Source organism: Erpetoichthys calabaricus, chromosome 11 (assembly GCF_900747795.2).
Source record: "Erpetoichthys calabaricus chromosome 11, fErpCal1.3, whole genome shotgun sequence".
Lineage (NCBI taxonomy): Eukaryota > Metazoa > Chordata > Cladistia > Polypteriformes > Polypteridae > Erpetoichthys > Erpetoichthys calabaricus.
The window spans coordinates 42,816,849-42,835,630 of NC_041404.2; the positions used below are offsets into that span (position 1 = coordinate 42,816,849).

The 18,782-nt window shown below is 36.8% G+C and overlaps 1 protein-coding gene across 25 annotated transcripts in view; it reads right to left on the minus strand.

Annotated features, from left to right (window-relative positions):
* The window catches only part of LOC114660357 (protocadherin alpha-C2-like), a 480,950-nt gene that overhangs the window by 228,853 nt on the left and 233,315 nt on the right, over positions 1 to 18,782 (minus strand). For 2 of the 25 annotated variants that reach the window (XM_051934064.1, XM_051934049.1), the window contains exon 1: positions 10,399 to 12,899. The exons of the other annotated variants lie outside the window; for them this stretch is intronic. In XM_051934064.1, coding sequence (XP_051790024.1) covers positions 10,399 to 12,765 — 2,367 coding nt within the window. In that variant the 5' untranslated portion in view covers positions 12,766 to 12,899. Of the gene's footprint in view, positions 1 to 10,398; positions 12,900 to 18,782 lie in introns of those variants that run through there. 25 annotated transcript variants of the gene reach the window in all.

Here is an 18,782-nt window from a genome sequence, read left to right on the forward strand (position 1 = left end):
TGAATTGAAATGGACCTATTTAATAAATAATTGTACACAACAACAACAAATTAATAATATTATTAATACTACTACTTCTACTAATATTTTATCTAATGTTCTTAAATAAAATTATTAATTGACTACTACTACTAATAACAATAATAGTAATAGTAGTAGTAATAATAATAATAAAATACTCTATCTATAAAGTTATCATTCACATTATTTTTTTACTGAGAATTTCAGTTCAACATTTTTCCAGTGAACCCCTTTATCAGAAAAAACAAAAGGTCAAATGTAAAATATAAATGTGATTTTTATTCAGTCAAATCTTGATGTCTAATCAGAAATTTCTTGTCTTTTAAGGAATATGTTTAGAAATTGGGGTACTTATTGAGGGAAGCATTTAAGGAAGAACAAATATTTAGCTATGTAATAATATGCAGACTGCGGTGAAATTCTCTGTTTACATCAGATATGCCTTTTAGATTTCATAAAGCGTTTGATTTAATGAGTGAGATTTATTTATATCTCCTACCGTCGATATAAATACAGTGCTGGCTGGATGTTTGAACAATAATCAAACTGAACATTATAACATGTTATTGCATAATTCATTTAGCACAGTTTGAGTTGTTAATTGCACTGAAATGGACTATGTTAGCACAAAATGATCAATTGAGCAAGTTATTTAAATATCAAAATTTTAAAATCAAAAAACGAGTTTCAGAGTCACTGGTGAAATAGCAATGACATGGACATAAAATTCTCATATAAGATGATTAATTGGTATCTGCTAATTCTACTGTGATGTTGAGCAGGTTTGGTTTAACATTAAATTTACATAATAGTATAAAATGCTGATTTAAATTCACATTGAGTTTTAAATTAAATGACATGGTCACACTGAAAAACTCTTCATTTACAAAAATATACACTATTGTCAGTGTTGAAAAGTCTTTTTTTATTTTATTCCCCATAAATAGAATCTAAAATATTTTGTTTTGTCAGAAGATTGGAGTACAGAAATACATTCCTGGTTCCGAATTGTAATCTGTCAAATAAAAAAACCAGCCATGGTGGATGTTTTGCCGAATGGCCGACCAGCCACAAATGTTACCTGGTAGGTAACAACCTAAAGAATCAGATTGTGATTCAGAACTAATAATGCAATACTGTACTCCTGTCTTCACCCTGCCAAATAAGCGAATCAGCTGAAGTGGCATAATGTAAGAGGCATTGTTTCAGGCACTGATGTCGGAGGTTCGATCTCTGTAAGGGGATGCAAAAGGGCAGGCACCTGATGAGACTCAATAACAGCAAATAAGTGTTGTGTATTTTTTGTATTATTTTACAGATCTTCCATTATATGTACAGTGCATCTCTTTTTCCACATTTTGTTATGTTACAGCCTTATTCCAAAATGGATTAAATTCATTTTTTCCCTCAGAATTCTACACACAACACCCCATAATGACAACGTGAAAAAAGTTTACTTGAGATTTTTGCAAATTTATATAAAATAAAAAATTGAGAAAGCACATGTACATAAGTATTCACAGCCTTTGCCATGAAGCTCAAAATTGAGCTCCAGTGCATCCTGTTTCCCCTGATCATCCTTGAGATGTTTCTGCAGCTTAATTGGAGTCCACCTGTGGTAAATTCAGTTGATTGGACATGATTTGGAAAGGCACACACCTGTCTATCTAAGGTCCCACAGTTGACAGTTCATGTCAGAGCACAAACCAAGCATGAAGTCAAAGGAATTGTCTGTAGACCTCCAAGACAGGATTGTCTCAAGTCACAAATCTGGGGAAGGTTACAGAAAATTTTCTGCTGCTCTGAAGGTCCCAGTGAGCACAGTGGCCTCCATCATCCGTAAGTGATAAGAAGTTCGAAGCCACCAGGACTCTTCCTAGAGCTGGCCAGCCATCTAAATTGAGCGATCGGGGGAGAAGGGCCTTAGTCAGGGAGGTGACCAAGAACCCGATGGTCACTCTGTCAGAGGTCCAGAGGTCCTCTGTGGAGAGAGGAGAACCTTCCAGAAGGACAACCATCTCTGCAGCAATCCACCAATCAGGCCTGTATAGTAGAGTGGCCAGACGGAAGCCACTCCTTAGTAAAAGGCACATGGCAACCCACCTGGAGTTTGCCAAAAGGCACTTGAAGGACTCTCAGACCATGAGAAAGAAAATTCTCTGGTCTGATGAGACAAAGATTGAACTCTTTGGTGTGAATGCCAGGCATCACGTTTGGAGGAAACCAGGCACCGCTCATCACCAGGCCAATACCATCCCTACAGTAAAGCATGGTGGTGGCAGCAGCATCATGCTGTGGGGATGTTTTTCAGTGGCAGGGACTGGGAGACTAGTCAGGATAAAGGGAAAGATGACTGCAGCAATGTACAGAGACATCCTGGATGAAAACCTGCTCCATCTTTCAGCAGGACAACGACCCTAAGCACACAGCCAAGATATCAAAGGAGTGGCTTCAGGACAACTCTGTGAATGTCCTTGAGTGGCCCAGCCAGAGCCCAGACTTGAATCCGATTGAACATCTCTGGAGAGATCTTAAAATGGCTGTGCACCGACACTTCCCATCCAACCTGATGGAGCTTGAGAGGTGCTGCAAAGAGGAATGGGCGAAACTGGCCAAGGATAGGTGTGCCAAGCTTGTGGCATCATATTCAAAAAGACTTGAGGCTGGAATTTCTGCCAAAGGTGCATCGACAAAGTATTGAGCAAAGGCTGTGAATACTTATGTACATGGGATTTCTCAGTTTTTTTATTTTTAATAAATTTGCAAAAACCTCAAGTAAACTTTTTTCACGTTGTCATTATGGGGTGTTGTGTGTAGAATTCTGAGGAAAAAAATGAATTTAATCCATTTTGGAATAAGGCTGTAACATAACAAAATGTGGAAAAAATGATGTGCTGTGAATACTTTCCAGATGCACTGTGTGTATATATATATATATATATATATATATATATATATATATATATATATATATATATATATATATATATATATATATATATACACACACACACACAAGCGTGGGACACAAGTTCACGGCACACAACGTTTATTTTTTTCTTATTCCTTGTGGGAAATGCCTTCCCTGTTCCCCACAAGTATAACACAGTTTATGCACAAGCACAGCAGAATACCGTAAGTCTCTTCCTTCACTCTTTTCCTTCTCCCCCTTCACTCCTTGGGTCAAGCGTCATCGCTCCTCATCCTGAATCTGGCTCCCGAGCAGTGGCTGCTGGCTCCTTTTATAACACACCCGGAAGTGCTCCTTGTGCTTGATTGCTCATTTCCGGCAGCACTTCCAGGTGTGGTGGAAGAACTGCCCAAAAGGGCTCAGCAGATCCTGCTGCAGCACCTGCGGATCCCAATAGGGCTGCACCAGACTCAAATTCCCATGAAGTCTTGCGGGAGTCTGAGGAACCACTGCAGTCGAGGGGGGTTCCTATCTAGCGTCCTGTGGGAGGTAACACTCTGGCCACGCTTGCTCCCCCAGTCCTCCCAGCGTGGCCACACACTACTATATTTTATATTATATATATATACACACACACACACACACACACACATATATTTGTTTTGAAAATATAATGCATATCATTTTTACAATTCTAATATATGATGGCTACTAAATATCACCATGTGGTACAATTCACTCAATGATAAAATGTGTCAAAAGATTATTTTTTTATGGAAGTCCCATTATAACATATGTAAACAAATTGCAAAGTATATTTTAAATTGCCCATTTGCAATTGCTCTGGATAAAATGGATGTTTCAGTTGACAGCATTGCTGTCCCAGAGCAGAATCGCTGGCTAATTGTATATTCACTCTGTATTTAAGTTTTTAATTTGCCCTAAATGTGTGTGTGTGTGTGTGTTTGATTGAATCCAAGGGTGAGTTGGTGTCCTACACTTGAATGTTTTCTGTCTTTAAAACTTTAAACCAATGAACTTCCCAAAGCATTTTTCAAATTTAATAATTGAAATTTAAAATGCTTTTTATCTATCAAGTTTCTCACTGACTATAAATGCCATGTTGTACTACTCAAAATTAAAATTCACTGCAAGGAGAAAAAAAAAAGTTAAACTTGAAAGTAACAAATTACAGTTTTTTTCCAATACAGTCACATAATAAATAATTTCATATATACATTTATAAAATAAAGTAAGATACAAATTAATATTCAATACTTTTAAAATGTTGATTGTATACGAAGCACACAAGTTTGTAAACTAAGTCTTAAATTCAATTTTGAGTGTCTATCTCGGCATCTGTACGATGGTCTGGCTACTTGTGTCGAATCCCAGTAATGCTGAAATGCTGGACAGCTCCCCCGAGCAGTGGTCACGTGACGTGCTTTTAGCTGGCGTGAAATAAACAAAGACACTGAAAGCCTGAAGAAACGGGCTACTGGTAAGCAACAAACAAGGCTAGAAAGAACAATTACCTCCGTGGGTTTTTGTTTATTTGTAGTTTTATGCATCGCTTCCTATTTTTGTCTTGTCTCTAGAAGATCAGAAGGATTATAGTGCTGTTAAAACAGGTCTGTACTGTATTTCCAAAATTTCATGAAAGTTAAAAACATGTAACACCTGTAAGTTGCTATAGGAAATTGTTGTCTATGTCAACAAAATGCGATATTTAAAAAAATTTGTGAAGAAAGCACACTCTTTTTAGATTTTATTCAATTTGCTTGCCTGACACACTGTTCTTATCTTGAAATATAGGTGCTCATTCACCACTTTGGATATTTTCTTTTATATTGCAACTAATATGGAAATAGATGCATTTAAAATAGTCAGATCACTATGATTTTTAGACTGATGAATGAGAATAAAATGTATAATTATCCAGTGGTTTTGGACTTTAATTAGCATAATAAGTCTTTTCTATCAATACATATCAATAAATATTATAACTAACCTAGGAAAAAAACATTATTCACCTACCAAACACAATCATGGGATTGAAAGTATTACACTCGTATTAGATGAAATCACAATATTTCAGGGTTTTTAATACTTAGAAAGTCCGAAAATAGCCAAAGTTTTTGAAACAACTAAAACCAAAAATGAAAAGACTTCAAACAGCAGTATGAGTTTGATACTTGTAAATTACTTAATTTAGGGTACCTCAAACACTCATTTGTTGAAAATAATGCTGTGATACTCTAAAGACAAAATAACTCCTAACACATTTGGGAGGTGTGGTGGTCTCGTCATTATTTTTACTACTACAATGTTGCAGGAAGCTGATATTCATGCTGGGTGAACAGTTAAAACTAACACTATGTGTGACACCCAAGCACACATTCATGCAAACACCAATGCACACTTAATAAGCTAAACAAATCTTTTGAATGTTTCAGAAATAACTATAGGAGAAAAGTGGCACACAACAAAGTGGAATATGCAAACTGCGCACAGAGGGAACTAATTTACTTTAAGGTAGTAGCTATAAGCAGTGGGCCACCATGTCTCTACATTATCAACCATCACAGATGGGAATAATGCTCAGACCTTTATTAGCACTTTGACTAAATCCTACTGATAGAGTATGTCATTTTATAATTAATTTAAGTTTGTTTTTTGACAGGTAGTAAAAGAAATATGGAAAGAGGCACACTGATCATCTTAATCAATTATACCTTATATGCATACATTTATACATGCATGTACTGGACTCATTTGCCCATTGGTCTGACTATGGTTATTCCAGATCAATGAGAGCTAAAAAATATCCCACAAAGCACAAATAAACCCAGAACATCATGTTTTTCTGTTAGAATGAATGAAACAAACAAACAAACAGACAAACAAACAACACACATATATATAGACACTTGATCAGTTAAGTAGTCGCTTCATTTGACAGCATGCGCTTGGCTTCTATAATAAAACAGTTGCCCAAAAAATCTGTTCTGAAAGAAAAGCAGTAACTGCCAACTCCATAAACAAAATTAAACCACTGTTCAAGACAATCCAGAGTTTACTGGTTTGCCATCATTTGGTCCTAGATGTCAGCTCAGGTTTGTCTTTCTCAGTGAACGACACTAAACAATAGGTCAACAGATTCATTAAAAATCTTCCTTTCTTGTTCCATTATAGTCAAGAGTAACCATAACATTATCTTAAAAGGTCTCTTTACAGTTAAATAATTCTTTCACAAGCTAAATGGACGGTGTTAAACAAAACTCTAAATTTAAAGTGAAAGGTTAAGAAGGGAAGAATCTAGAACTATCATGACAAGGTTGCAATTTAAGAAGTATGAGCTGATGAGGTTATTCTTGTGGGGACAAATGCCATGCCCAAAACAATATTTAGCAGGACCAAGAGTTAAAAGAGAATTCTGTTGTTTAAGAATGGTGGAGGTTAGACAAGGAGGTCAAAAAGAAGAATCAATTGACTAAGTCCAAAATGGCTACTAAAAATCAAAATCAAAAAGAATGCAAATTTCATTTTGTCAGGCCTCTCTACATATAAAAAAAATAATATTTTTTTCTGAATCTAGAAACTTTGTAGAGCTGAAGCAGTGGATTACCATGTTAAATTTAATGATGTGAGCAGAGAAGCTTTGTATTTTCAGCAATCAAGAGGTAGTAATGAGATACCATTGCTAACAAAAATATAGCCATGCAAGAAAGCACAAAATTGAATTTTTTACAGTAGAAACCAAAAATGAAAAGTTAAATCCTGATGCCTTCATTATAACACCAAAAAAAAATTAACAGAATCAAAATGAATATAAAACTTTTCCTGTAAATGGTGGTAGGCAAAGATTTTTAGTGTGACACTGTGACCTGTAAGGGTTATCCATACACATCATTTATTTACAATGAGAATCCAAATGAAGGGGTGAATATGACAGGGAGACAAGATGCGTCAAGTGTTGCATAGTGCTGAATATGGCCAGGGTCATCGGGGTCGACAGCTGTTTTAAGGATTCCCAAGCAAGCAACCTTTGCAGTAACCTAATGATGTTTGTCAGCAAACCAATTGTACCCATGTTTGCAGGTTGCATGTTTATAGAGAGAGGTTCAGAGAAAAAGGTATAAAAGTCAGACAACAGCATGGAACCCCAGAGCTCACCAACAGCTAGATGGAAGACATCACTCTTGCCCGTGCCTGGGGCAATGCTTTCCCACACTCTGTCAAGGGCTACAAGCATTGATAAATAATTCTTTGCATTTATATAGTGCTTTTCTCACTACTCAAAGCGCTTAGCAATTGCAGGTTAAGGGCCTTGCTCAAGGGCCCAATAGAGCAGAGTCCCTTTTGGCATTTTACATACATACATATGTACACATATAGGTTTAGTAAAGGCTGCAATCCGTAATGAACGTCTTCCCTGAGAGCATGCATCCCCTCTTGGATACACTGATGCAACACATTTGAACTTGACATTAAACTTAAAGAGTATATAGCCCTTCTCCACAATCTGTACTTGTCATTGTCATCCTGAGAAAGTGTATGTTAGGGTTACAAATTCTCAGGGTGACTCTATGATTACACACACATATTCATAACAAATAATTCTTAGACAGCAGCAGATATAGCAAAAACCTGAATAAAGATTTTCTCTTTGTCATGATTATGAGCAAATGCAGATTACTTAGTTTTAAAGATGGCATAAAAACCATCCATCCATTACCCAACCTGCTATATCCTAACTACAGGGTCACGGGGGTCTGCTGGATCCAATCCCAGCCAACACAGGGCGCAAGGCAGGAAACAAACCCCAGGCAGGGCGCCAGCCAACTGCAGATAAAATCCATATTTTGTATCTAATATGTTATTGATTGATTTTATGTAGAACCATATGAATAGAAAAAAAAAATGACAAACAAGAGGAGACAATACAATCCCCCACAAGGAAGTGCTATAACTTTTAAATTAATGGTTTCAATTCTCTTCAAGCAAAACTTCATAATGGGACAGGTTGTGATGATTGTCAAAGAACTAACTACCAGCACTAAACATATTTTTGAAATATCAACTTTTGCAAGATGTTTGGTAAAACGTTGGCTTTGTGTTACAATCTATCTGTCCATCCATTTATTCATCAATTTTCAACTTTGCTTAGTGTAAATATATGGTAAGGTATCACAGTAGATAGATAGATAGATAGATAGATAGATAGATAGATAGATAGATAGATAGATAGATAGATAGATAGATAGATAGATAGATAGATAGATAGATAGATAGATAGATAGATAGATAGATAGATAGATAGATAGATAGATAGATAGATAGATAGATAGATAGATAGATAGATAGATAGATACTTTATTAGCACTCAATGAAAGTTACAGGAGTCCTGTGTCCATTGCATGGCCATTATTAAACTGACTCAAATGCAGAGAAAATATTTTAAAAGAGATGAACCAGAAAATTAGATGTAATCAAAATACATGAAACAATCAAAACCAAAAATCAAACTGCCCTTTCACAATGCCAACCACAAAACCCAGCAACTGGAGTTAAAACATGTTGCCAAAAACTCATCAGCCTGAGATTATGAAGGCATAGCACTAAGACTTGTAGTTAAATATATTCAAACTCTGATGACCTTTAAACGTGTCATATTAATGATGTCATAAACTATGTGACTGCATCCCTGGAAACCTGGAGACATATCTTGAAAATGGGATTGGTGAAATGGTGGTGCCCATGACAAAATTAAAATGGTGTCAGAAACTGAACAAAATTGCTTTTAATGTATGGTGTAGTGGTTGAGTTTTTGACCTCAAAACTTTGAAGCTGTGTGCTTAAACCACATGCACTACTGAAACTGTTTGACTACAAAGTCACTTCACCTGCCTGTGCCCCAAGTGGAACAACAAAAGAAATGCAACCAATTGTATGTCAAATATTGTAAGTTGTATCGGATAATGGTGTCATCCAAAATAAAAATAAAAAAAAGGCAAAGTGGAATAAACGTTTTTTTATCCAAAAAGTCATCAAATAACTGGAATCTTTAAAGTCAAAAATAGCTGATTAACATGTAAAGAACATAAAAATGATGCCTATGAAAAATCAAAAACACAATAGAAACATAAAAATGATAGTATTAGTGCAGTAGGTCTGAATACAGCATGCCATATACTACATCAGTAGCACTTTTTTAAGTAAACAAACCCACATCAAACATAAAAATAAAAATTATTTTGCAATTCATCTAATATTCTTGTTAGAAAATAAAACAAGTCATGTTACTTGATTAAACATTTCTGTAAAGAAAGGACTGATTCTCCCAACAGTGTTTTCAGAATGCATCTAACTGTGTGGGGTTTGGGGATGTATGTGATACCCCTGTTTAAATTAAAAAAAAGAGAGACAATAACAAATATGTCAATCTTCCAACCAAATTCCAATTTATAAATCATCATTTGCTGTAGTATTGATTTTATTTATGGACACTGTTTTCTTAGGCTGGAAAAATTAACAATAAAGTCCCTTGTTTTGTGATTATGCAGGGAATGATATCTGATTTGAATGGTCATTCTTATAAATCAAACATGGCAATAGCTCCTGGGTTAACTTGCTGGTGTGAAAAAACAAACAAGTAAACTTAAATTAAAGACCCGTAAAGTGGTACCACAAAAAAAGTACAATCTTTCTATCACATAATGTGGTTAAAACCAAGAAAGACATATTCCTAATATTTATGAAAAGTTATCTGCGATATAACATTTTCTCACTGGTATGGCTAGGTGAAGTTAAAATGAACTATTAAACTCAGATATTATTGAAAAATGATCACGTGACTAAGGCTTTGTGTTTCAACTGTGTGTCCGTTGACACTTTGCCTAGTTGCTCTAGGTGGCCTCCAGTGGCTCACTTCACCTACAACAACACTTCTGGAAATGCTGAAAGAATTCCATACTTCACAGATGTTTGCCAGGTAAACACTTCAAAGGAACAAACAGCAAAGCAAAGCAATTCATTTCAAAGCTTCTTGCTAAATACTACTCTTAATAATAACTGTACCGATTTAGGTGATCTTGAATTACATTATACATCCTCCAGGTAAAAGTGTTTAGTTTCTTTAAAATTACAAATAAATGTATAGTAATGTACACTTATGTGAACATTAGTCTCAATAATGTACTCTGCATCATTAATCACCATCTCATATCTTCACATTGTGATTTAATATATTTTACGTCAATTTATTTACATAATCACACACTCACAGTGCACAAACCCAAAATTCAAGTTCACAAAACAAGAAGGACAAAATTCCATATTCGTAGTTAATTACAAAATAACAGAATACAATTAAAGCAACTTTTTCTCAAATAAAAAGACCAGGGACAGTTGATAGTGATGATATATAACAAAGCTTTGCAAGACTTTAACAAAAGTGGACTCACCTTCTGGACAATTTTAATTCCACTGTCGGAAACTAGGAGCGTATTTGCATTACTTTCCATATCCACCACTCCATCTCCATCTATTCCTGGTCCAATCATCACCAGTCGTTTTTCTCCTGTCTGATAGTGATGACTGTGGAACAGAGATCCGCTGACTTCCGCGTAATTAGTGTCATCCAAATACTTCATACGTAACATTTTGTCTCGTGTCCTTTGGCAACGGAAAGCAATGAGAATAATTATACTGATTATGAATAAAGATGACACCGACCCCAAAACGACAATCAAATAAAATGTCATTTTATTGTCTGTTTTTTCTTCTGTAGTGCTACTTTTAATTTCAGAGAAAACTTGAGTTTCCGTGTTTTCAGCTGCTGTCACTATCACTGTAGCAGATGCAGAAAATGAAACAGTCCCGCTGTCTTTCACCAAAATCGTAATTTTTTGTACAGTGACATCGGACTCAGTAATAGCTCGAAGCGTTCTAATTTCTCCTGTATAGCGACCTACAGTAAAAAGAGAGCCATCAGTAGCCTCTCCCAGAGAAAAAGAAAGCCAAGCGTTATATCCCACGTCGGCATCATAAGCTCTGACTCTTGTCACTAAATAACCCGCTTTTACATTTCTAGGAATCGTCTCTTCCACAACTGCAGTTCCATTCATAGTAAATGGAAACATAATTACTGGTGGATTGTCATTTTGATCCAAAATAAAAACGGTCACATTTACATTGCTGCTAAGAGACGGAACTCCGGAATCTTTGGCTACAACACTAAATGTAAAGCTTTTCAGTTGTTCGAAGTCAAATGTTATAAAGCTAAAGAGTTGCCCGTTTTCAGAATTGATGCTGAGAAAAGGCACCAGGGGCTTCTCTACGGCTTCATTTTCCCGTAAAGAATACGTGATGTGTGAATTCTCATTGGCGTCCGCGTCAACAGCACTTACAGTAAACATTAAGGATCCAGGAGTGTTATTTTCCTCGATATAAAAAACATAAGGATCTTCCAAAAATTTAGGATAGTTATCATTCACATCCAATACGTTAAATAAAACAGTTTTGTAAGATGACAATGATGGATGACCAAAGTCTCTGGCAGTTATTGTGACGTGATATTCAGACGAAGACTCTCTATCCAATCTGGACTTTGTTATTAAAGAATATAGATTTTCCTGAAAGGAGGGCTTCATTTCAAAAGGCGAGTTATCGGAAGCTGTGCAAGTTATTTTAGAGTTAACTCCAGAGTCAAGGTCAGTAATGCTGATTAGTCCTACTACTGTACCTGGCTTTACATCCTCTAATATGGAACTCGTTAAGGATGTCACTTCTATCAGGGGTGCGTTGTCGTTCATATCTTTAATTTTTATTAAAACTGTGCAGAGACTACTCATTGGTAATTGTCCCCTGTCTGTAGCTTTTACGTCAAACTCAAAAAGTTTTTTCTCCTCGAAGTCAATAACACCATTAACTGTTATTTGCCCAGTATTAGTATCTAGCTGGAACATTTTAGAAACCTCATTCTGAAACGACCTCTCAAAAGAATATACTATCTCGGCATTGCTGCCGTCGTCTAAGTCCGAAGCGTTTACCTTCAAAACAAAGGTGCCCAAAGGAACATTTTCCTCCAGTGTTACAGAGTACGTCTGCTTATCAAAAATTGGCAGATTATCATTAATGTCACCAACTATTACAATAATGTCCATATTTCCAGATTTGGGCGGGTCTCCGCCATCAAAAGCTGTAAGCAAAAAATGATGCCTTGCGTTCACTTCTCTGTCAAAAGATTTTTGCAGCACTAAAACTGGAATTTTATTTTTCTTGCTACGTTCTTCGATTTCTAACCTAAAATAATCATTTTGATTCAGCTGATAAGATTTTAAAGAATTAATCCCTGTGTCGGGATCATAGCCTCCCTGTAATGGGAAACGCGAACCAATTGGTGTTGATTCTGACAAATCTAGGATCTCTTTTTCGTCCTGAAAGGCCGGCGAATGATCATTTATATCTACAATTTCAATATCCGCTCGATGTATTTCTAACGGATTTTCTATTACAATTTTAATGCTTATAAAACAAGCATTTTCGTTGTCACATAGCACTTCTCGGTCAATGATTTCACTTACAGACAAAATTCCGGTCTTCGGATTTACCTGCAGCAGCTGTTGTTTTGATCCAGGAATCACACGAAAACCTCGACCTTCAAGATGTTTAATATCGAGACCCAAATCCTTTACAATGTTACCGATGATAGTCCCAGGTGCTGACTCCTCCATAAGAGAATACTGTAAGTGTGCAAACGCAATGTTCCAAAAGCAATGAACACAGGCCGAAAGGAGGGCAATCCGTGAGTATCCTCGAAATCCTTTCATTTTTAGCGGACTGTAAAATCCTTTTTTTCGACGTAGAAACACTTTGCGATTAATCTAATATGTATTCCATTTATCCTGTTTAAAAAGCATCAAACTGGGAAATATGCCCTTGATTTCAAAACTAAACAAATAGGGAAGAAAATCACCCCATTCTGCTTTGAAAAGAAAAAGGCTTACTAATCGAGGGAGGGCTTCTTCTTAATTCCGGCTGTAACAGATTGAAAGGTTGGAAGATAGTGACACCAAGCGTCCTGTTTAGAAATTGCAAGTATTCTTTTATTTCTTCATCATTTTTTTGGTTTTAATGTAAAATTATTAATTCTCTGTACTGTTTTATAATTATTTTATAAATATTCAATATCCTTATAATTACAACACAGTCTCTTTCAAATATATATATATAATATTATATATATATATATATATATATATATATATATATATATATATATATATATATATATATATATATATATATATATATATATATATACTGTATATACTGACATATGAAAAATTTTGGGAACCCCTCTTAATTCTTTGGATTTTTGTTTATCATTGGCTGAGCTTTCAAACAACTTCCTTTTAATATATGACATGCCTTATGGAAACAGTAGTATTTTAGCAGTGACATTAAGTTTATTGGATTAACAGAAAATATGCAATATGCATCATAACAAAATTAGACAGGTGCATAAATTTGGGCACCCCAACAGAGATATGACATCAATACTTAGTTGAGCATCCTTTTGTAAATATAACAGCCTCTAGACGCCTTCTATAGCCTTTGATGAGTGTCTGGATTCTGGATGGAAGTATTTCTGATCATTCTTCCGTACAAAATCTCTCCAGTTCAGTTCAATTTGATGGCTGCTGAGCATGGACAGCCTGCTTCAAATCATCCCATAGATTTTCTATGATATTCAAGTCAGGGGACTGTGAAGGCCATTCCAGAACATTGTACTTCTCCCTCTTTGTAGATTTCGAACAGTGTTTTGGGTCATTGTCTTGTTGGAATATCCAACTCCTGTGTAACTTCAACTTTCTGACTGATGCTTGAACATTATCCTGAAGAATTTGTTGATATTCGGTTGAATTCATCCGATCCTCGACTTTAACAAGGGCCTCAGTTCCTGAACTAGCCACACAGCATGATGGGACCTCCACCAAATTTGAAAGTAGGTAGCAGGTGTTTCTCTTGGAATGTGGTGTTCTTCTTCTGCCATGCAAAGCGATTTTTGTTATGACCAAATAACTCAATTTTTGTCTCATCAGTCCAAAGCACTTTGTTCCACAATGAATCTAACTTGTCTAAATAAGTATTGGCATACAACAAGTGACTCTATTTGTGAGATGAGTGCAGAAAGGGCTTCTTTCTCATCACCCTGCAATACAGATGTTCACTGTGCAAATTGCGATGAATTGTAGAACGATGTACAGATACACCATCTGCAGCAAGATGTTCTTGCAGGTCTTTGGAGGTGATCTGTGGGTTGTCTGTAACCATTCCCACAATCCAGCGCATATGCCGCTCCTGTATTTTTCTTGGCCTGCCAGACCTGCTGGGTTTAAGAGCAACTGTGTCTGTGGCCTTCCATTTCCTGATTCCATTCCTTACAGTTGAAACTGACAGTTTAAACCTCTGAGATGGCTTTTTGTAGCCTTCCTCTAAACCAGTGGTCCCCAACCTTTTTGACAGCAAGGACCACTTTATTAGATGCAAATTTTTCCACGGACCGGTGGGGGGGAGGGGGGGGTTTGGGGGTTTGCAGTTTTGTACACAATTTACATTACATTTCTATTATTATTAAGTTATTAAGCAGTTCGCATACGTTTGCAACCAGAGATATTTCTTCTTTTTTTGCATATAACAAAGACATATGCTTTGCATTTGCCATTCCAACAGATTGCACATCACAAACATTAACACTGCTATCTTTTTCTCGCGTCTGCCATTTCTATAGGAGGGTGACAATAAGTTAAATTCCAATGGATGTTTTTCAAATGTTGACGAGCAATAAGCAAAAGATATCACAGAAAACCACAGGAAACAAAAACAGCAAAAAAAAAAAAAAACTACGAGGAAAGTTCAAAGAAAGAGATTTTTTTTTAAAATGTTTCTGTTTGGGGATCTTTGTGCAAACGTGCACAACTGAGCTGTGACCACAGATCTAACTGCTCTGTGGATGATTCATTCAAGCATTTCAAAGTCACTTCGTTGTAATGAAAGTATCTGCTGAATGTACTTCATAGTAACACGATTTCTATAGACTCGTGTCATATGGGGAAACTGTCAGGACCATAAAAATACATTGTTGTAATACTCTCTCATCTCAGTCACTCTCCTCTCTCTGCGCCGCTGCAAAGCCCCGCCCGCCAAGCGTTCTGAAAAGTCTGAGTGAGTCTCCGTTGCCGGCAGTTCTCTCGCGGCCCGGCTGTCAGACAGCTGCGGCCTGGTAGTGGGCTGCGGACCGGGGGTTGGGGACCCCTGCTCAAAACCATGAGACTGAACAATCTTTGTTTTCAGATCTTTTGAGAGTTGCTTTGAGGATCCCAAGCTGTCGCTCTTCAGAAGAGAGTCAAAGGGAAGCACAACTTGCAATTGACCACCTTAAATACCTTTTATTCCATGATTGGACACACCTGTCTATGAAGTTCAAGGCTTAACAAGCTAATCCAAATAATTTGATGTTGCAAGTAATCAGCATTGAGCAGTGACAGGCATTCAAATCAGCAAAATTACAAGGGGACCCACATTTTTGCACAGCCAGTTTTTCACATTTGATTTAATTTCATACAACTAAATACTGCTTCACTAAAAATCTTTGTTCGGAAAACACCCCAGTACTCAGATGTTCCTAGGAAATGAACGACATACCACTGTTATCTTTTTTGTTGAAAGTAGAGTAGAGGGGTTCCCAAACGTTTTCATATGACTAGACATTATACAGTGCATCCGGAAAGTATTCACAGCGCATCACTTTTTCCACATTTTGTTACGTTACAGCCTTATTCCAAAATGGATTAAATTCATTTTTTTCCTCAGAATTCTACACACAACACCCCATAATGACAACGTGAAAAAAGTTTACTTGAGGTTTTTGCAAATTTATTAAAAATAAAAAAACTGAGAAATCACATGTACATAAGTATTCATAGCCTTTGCTTTGTCGATGCACCTTTGGCAGCAATTACAGCCTCAAGTCTTTTTGAATATGATGCCACAAGCTTGGCACACCTATCCTTGGCCAGTTTTGCCCATTCCTCTTTGCAGCACCTCTCAAGCTCCATCAGGTTGGATGGGAAGCATCGGTGCACAGCCATTTTAAGATCTCTCCAGAGATGTTCAATCAGATTCAAGTCTGGGCTCTGGTTGGGCCACTAAAGGACATTCACAGAGTTGTCCTGAAGCCACTCCTTTGATATCTTGGCTGTGTGCTTAGGGTCGTTGTCCTGCTGAAAGATGAACTGTCTCCCCAGTCTGAGGTCAAGAGCGCTCTGGAGCAGGTTTTCATCCAGGATGTCTCTGTACATTGCTGCAGTCATCTTTCCCTTTATCCTGACTAGTCTCCCAGTTGCTGCCGCTGAAAAACATCCCCACAGCATGATGCTGCCACGACCATACTTCACTGTAGGGATGGTATTGGCCTGGTGATGAGCAGTGCCTGGTTTCCTCCAAATGTGACGCTTGGCATTCACACCAAAGAGTTCAATCTTTGTCTCATCAGACCAGAGAATTTTTTTCTCATGGTCTGAGAGTCCATCAGGTGCCTTTTGGCAAACTCCAGGCGGGCTGCCTAAGGAGTGGCTTCCGTCTGGCCACTCTACCATACAGGCCTGATTGGTGGATTGCTGCAGAGATGGTTGTCCTTCTGGAAGGTTCTCCTCCCTCCACAGAGGACCTCTGGAGCTCTGACAGAGTAACCATCGGGTTCTTGGTCACCTCCCTGACTAAGGCCCTTCTCCCCCAATTGCTCAGTTAAGATGGGCAGCCAGCTCTAGGAAGAGTCCTGATGGTTTCGAACTTCTTCCACTTACGGATGATGGAGGCCATTGTGCTCATTGGGACCTTCAAAGCAGCAGAAATTTTTCTGTAACCTTCCCCAGACTTGTGCCTCGAGACAATCCTGTCTCGGAGGTCTACAGACAATTCCCTTGACTTCATGCTTGGTTTGTGCTCTGACATGAACTGTCAATTGTGGGACCTTATATAGACAGGTGTGTGCCTTTCCAAATCATGTCCAGTCAACTGAATTTACCACAGGTGGACTCCAATTAAGCTGCAGAAACATCTCAAAGATGATCAGGGGAAACAGGATGCACCTGAGCTCAATTTTGAGCTTTATGGCAAAGGCTGTGAATATTTATGTACATGTGCTTTCTCAATTTTTTTATTTTTAATAAATTTGCAAAAACCTCAAGTAAGCTTTTTTCACGTTGTCATTATGGGGTGTTGTGTGTAGAATTCTGTGGAAAAAAATGAATTTAATCCATTTTGGAATAAGGCTGTAACATAACAAAATGTGGAAAAAGTGATGCGCTGTGAATACTTTCCGGATGCACTGAATATCTTGCAAATCACAGCTCCTGATGTGAAAGCATTGTCTACGTCACTAATTTATTTACTTTTGCTTTACTTTTCTGACATTCTGTCTTCACCGACAATACTTTTTTTCCTTTTCTGTAAGTTTCCACAACATTGTTAGGGGACTTTGAGGTGGTCGGGCTAGAGGTGTATTTCAGAAGCAGCTAGGGTGAATATCTGAACGATATTGCTAATTTACTAATCATAACAACATTATGTATTACATTGTAAATATTTTGTAAATCATTTAATTCAGTCTACAGTATAGGTAAATCGAATGTTTCATAAAACAAAGGCATATCAGATGTGCGACTGATGAGTTTTATTTAAGATGTTGGTGTCATCTGTTTAATTAAAAATACACAACTAAAACCTTTAGGCTGATAAGAGTTAAAATATTTATTACTATTGAGAAAAATCAAACACCATTTTCTCTTGTTATATAACTGTACTATAACAACATTCCCTTTTAAGAAGAGTGGTGACTCTCTGGCTAAAGAATCTGTCCTGGTAACCAGCTGACTCTGTGCTCTGACCCCAAGCTTTTCTGTCCCTCTCCTGTATGTTTCTGGACAATAACTTGGAGTATGTGAAAAATGACAAATTCCAAATGCAAGAAATTGTTAGGGGCAAATAAACTGAACTATCATTAATTCACATTTGATTCCTCACTTATATATCATTTAACTTATTACTTCAAACATATTACCCTGTAATGTCATCAACTACTTTAACTCTAAAGAATTCAAAGAAGGACAGCCTAGAAACCTACAGTTATACAAAAAAGGTTTCCCAATCATCTGTTACATTTTTACCACCTTCCAAAATAAACCCTAATATTCACATCTCCAACAGGTTTTTGAACTTTGTTTCAGGGTTGGCTAACCTTGTTTCATACTTTGGACCTTCTATCATAATGAAATAAGGGTTATCTGCCAAAATTTCTTTTTTCAAGACCATGTTTTCCAAAACAACTGATGTTAAAGATTCCTATTTCTGCATACTCTCTAAGTAATACACAGTACACAAAAATGTCTACATCTTATTTTTTACATTATTGCCTTATTTTTCAGTCCTCACAGGGGTCTTGGAAAACTGAACATAAAGTGGGAGTAAGCTCACTTTGGAAATGGAGTTAGGAATGTATATTATCATACATTCAGATTTAGTCTAATATTAATAATAAGACACTGAATAAACAAACAGCACATGACTTTGATACTTATTTTATTTAATATTTAAAACAGTGTTCAGTGTGATAATATAATTATTGACATGGTTTAACTCTTTGAGGGCTGAATATTTTTTCCAAAAAATATAGTTTTCTGAAAAGGAATGTCTTCCCACAGAATTCAACAAAAAATGTCTGTTGTTGCATGCTGTGGCTACCAGTTTGCCAGGAATGTGTGGCAGGCTTACTACCAGGCTGTCT